The 3,263-nt window shown below is 42.7% G+C and overlaps 1 protein-coding gene across 2 annotated transcripts; it reads left to right on the top strand.

The window, feature by feature from the left end:
• Positions 1 to 342: 342 nt before the first annotated feature.
• LOC135644845 (protein TIFY 10a-like) lies at positions 343 to 2,141 on the top strand. 2 transcript variants are annotated; one of them, XM_065162766.1, is made up of 5 exons: positions 343 to 604; positions 675 to 969; positions 1,217 to 1,488; positions 1,579 to 1,636; positions 1,730 to 2,141. In XM_065162766.1, exons 1-5 carry the CDS (start codon positions 475 to 477, stop codon positions 1,854 to 1,856), a joined length of 882 nt encoding a protein of 293 aa, XP_065018838.1. In that variant the 5' UTR covers positions 343 to 474; the 3' UTR covers positions 1,857 to 2,141. The 2 variants fall into 2 exon arrangements, with proteins under 2 accessions (XP_065018838.1, XP_065018839.1); XM_065162767.1 differs by having other exon boundaries at positions 353 to 604; positions 795 to 969.
• Positions 2,142 to 3,263: the final 1,122 nt, after the last annotated feature.

Below are 3,263 nucleotides of genomic sequence, written 5' to 3'. Positions count from 1 at the left end.
TAGACACCCCTATATTTTTAATCTTAACATAAATATCTTATTATTATACTTTTAATTAAAAAAAATGTAATGAGTATAATAAATAATATTTTAAATATTATCCTTTCTCCTTTATAATAATTTATAAATTTAAGATTTAAAATTTAAATATGATATATAATTTATTATAAATTATATATCATAATTTACAGAGTGGCACATACGGAAATTTTAAATATTTAAAGGTTATGTATTTAAAATCTATCTTGAGAGGGCTATATGTGTAAAATACTAAATATAATATCTCTGTTAAGAATCAATGATTCTCCTTTATCGTTCATTATTTCCTCGTGTTCTGAAAGCCGCCGCTGTTATAAATGCGGAAGGCGAGTGGGGAAAGGGGAGACGGTGACCGAGTTGGGTTGGGTCGATCGAGCGAGAGAGGTGGGCAGATCCGCGCTTGTTTCGGGGGAGAGGAAGAGTGATCGGTGAGACATGGCGGAGAAGCAGGAGAGGACCAACTTCGCGCTGACCTGCAGTCTACTGAGCCTGTACATCAAGGAGAAGAAGGGGAGCGTCGCCGACCTCGGGATCGGGATCGCGATCGCCCCGATTGCCGCCAAAGGTGAGAGCTCGGTTCGATTTCGGTGATGCGGATTTGAGGCTGTCTCCGATTGATGCCTTTTGGTTTTCAGCTCGTTTTCCTTGTAAATATCGATCGGGTCGCGTCAAAGATGTGGCCTTTCTTGCTCTTGGCGTTCCAGATCCGACGCGATTTATCGTTTTGATTGACCTAATTTTGATTCATTCCGTAGGAAAATCAGGGTTGTTTCGACCGCCGACTACCGTGAGTTGGTTGCCGGAGAGCGACATCTCGAGCGGAGCTGGCGGCGAGAGGAGAACGGAAGGGGACGAAGTTCCCCAGGGGAACGCCCTGGAGCTGTTTCCCCAGCGTGTTGGTTTCGGCCCCGCTGCGTCGGAGGATGTTAGGTCTCAACTCTTCGCCCAAACTCTTCTCTATCAGAAAAAGCTCTTCTTTTGCATGATCAGCTGCCCTCAATCGATCAAATCTATCCTCTAACCCTTACGCACACGCACGCAATTAGAAGCTTTAGATTGTAGAACACGTAGATGTCATCATAATGTGGTTTGTCATCGGCCATTTGAGGTGATGTTCGCATATTTTGGCATTCATCTGCTATGAGAAGCCTGAAGGTGACAAATGCTCGTACTGCAGGGATGCGGAAAGCGCCCCACTCACAATCTTCTATGGAGGAAAGGTGTCGGTGTTCGACAATTTCCCGGCCGAGAAGGCCAATGATCTGATGCAGCTTGCGATCAAGGGCAACTCAACCGCACCGAACTTTGGCTATGTGCCCGCTTCCTCAAGCTCGGCTATGTCAAGTTCGACAGCCCTTTCGGATCAAAATCCGACCTTGCCCAAATCTGCAAACGCTTCATTGGCTTCCCATGTCCGTCTGCCCAGATCAGCACAATCTGGCCTTTCTGGTATTGATTCCATCTTTGATGCTAAATCGAGAGTTTTAGCTTCAGAAATCTGCAGGTCCTTGATCTTGTTGTTGTTCTGTCGAACTGCAGATCTTCCTATTGCTAGAAAGGCTTCGCTCCAGCGATTCCTCGAGAAGAGAAAGGATCGGTAGGCAATCCTTGCCTCATGATTCGCCAGTGAAGAGGAAATGTTGACTGTTTCAGCTGATTTAATCGGTTAGCCTCTATGTGAATTTTGCAGGATCAATGCAAGAGCACCGTATCAAGTCACTGCCTCCACCGGAATGGGAGTACCTGTCGAGCAAGAAGGCAGCAGAGCATGGCTTGGATTGGGTCCTCGGTCCTCAATTGCCAGCCTCACAAAATGAAGTCAAACACAGATGCTATCCTGCTTGAAGCCAATCGATCACTCACAAGTTTGGACTACTTACTTTTTTTTGAGGAACTTGCGTTCCTTTTCTAAGAAGATCTTTCGATGTTGTCACCGACAGACTTAGATCTCACAGTTATTCTGAAACTGTAGCTCATGCTTCCATATAGGAATCATGGGGGAAATATGTATGTTTGAAATCTTAGTAGCAGGAGTGTTGTTCCCCTGTCATAGTACCCGAAACAAATCATGGCTGTTCAATAGAATTAACTTTTTAATCTTAGATATGTTGCAAACTGGAAAGACAGCTCTACTTTTGTTTGATCTTTGTTTGATTGTCATATTGTGCCATATGTTGTCAATTACAATAGATAGTTTCTCTCAAGTATGGAAAAAAATTGAATTCCATATTTTTATCCAACTATAGTAGAAGTTGTTTGAACATAGAATTTGCACACTGTGAATGAGGACTTTACCCATTAATGATGAATCTTTTGAGTAAATAATGAGAAATTCTTGAACATAATATTGTTTCCAATGCAAAACTCATTTCATGCCATTGATGATCAACTTCTCACACTATCTTAGCAGTAGTTTTTGAATCTATTTATCTGAAGAAAGATTGTGTTTTTGCATCCAGAAGGTGATTAATCTTCTGAGAGGAGATTAGCAGGTGATAAGCTCTAACTCGACTTGTCATGTTTTGTGCATGTGATTGGATTCTTCCCCGTTCCTTCTTTCTGTTCTGTCGGTCATACTGAGACCACAGTCAATTAAGAGGACCAACCAAACTCCATTATTTAGGCGATGCCCTGCCCTGCCTCATTATTTATTATCTTCATCCTTGATGCCAACCAACCATGTCTGACAAAGACTTTGAGCATCACAATGCAGAAAAGTCAGCACCTTGGGGGTTCAAAACTATAAATGAACATGTGGTTGCTGAGGGTTATCTTGTCACATGAAAAAGGCATGAATGAAAAAGATAAAAAATAATAATTTCACTGTATATTAATTTCATATAAATTTCTCGCTCGTACGGAGGCTTTTCGCACAAACAAAGCTAAATTCTTCGTTGATATAACTCTCTCTTTATAGATTTCTTTTTTCTTTTTTCGTCTCTATTAGGGCATGTTTTGTTTTGTGGAGAGGGCTTGGGGCATTGCGTCAGGGTTCCCCGGCCACTCCGGTGTGCAATCCTAAAGCAAAGAACGCTTCTTCCCTCTGCTTCTTCTTCGGACCCCTCCTCCTTAACTTTGTCTGATTTTCGACGTTCAGGTTTGCGAGGTGCAAGGTGGTAGGAGATATTCCTTTTTGCGATGCAGGACCGACTATAGGAGCTAGAGCAATGTGATCATCAGCTCACGTCATCGTCGCTGCCTCCATCGACAGTTGCGATGGCAAC

This window comes from Musa acuminata, chromosome BXJ3-8 (assembly GCF_036884655.1).
Source record: "Musa acuminata AAA Group cultivar baxijiao chromosome BXJ3-8, Cavendish_Baxijiao_AAA, whole genome shotgun sequence".
Classification (NCBI taxonomy): domain Eukaryota; kingdom Viridiplantae; phylum Streptophyta; class Magnoliopsida; order Zingiberales; family Musaceae; genus Musa; species Musa acuminata.
Note: the sequence above shows the minus strand (reverse complement) of the source record. Positions and strands in the feature narration are given on the sequence as shown.

Bases quoted from the DNA above. Each gene is read 5' to 3' on its own strand.
- LOC135644845 (XM_065162766.1), top strand. From the start codon at position 475: ATGGCGGAGAAGCAGGAGAGGACCAACTTCGCGCTGACCTGCAGTCTA. The intron at 970-1,216 runs GTCTCAACTCTT...CTCGTACTGCAG, and splicing joins GCTGCGTCGGAGGATGTTAG to GGATGCGGAAAGCGCCCCAC. The intron at 1,637-1,729 runs GTAGGCAATCCT...TGAATTTTGCAG, and splicing joins CTCGAGAAGAGAAAGGATCG to GATCAATGCAAGAGCACCGT.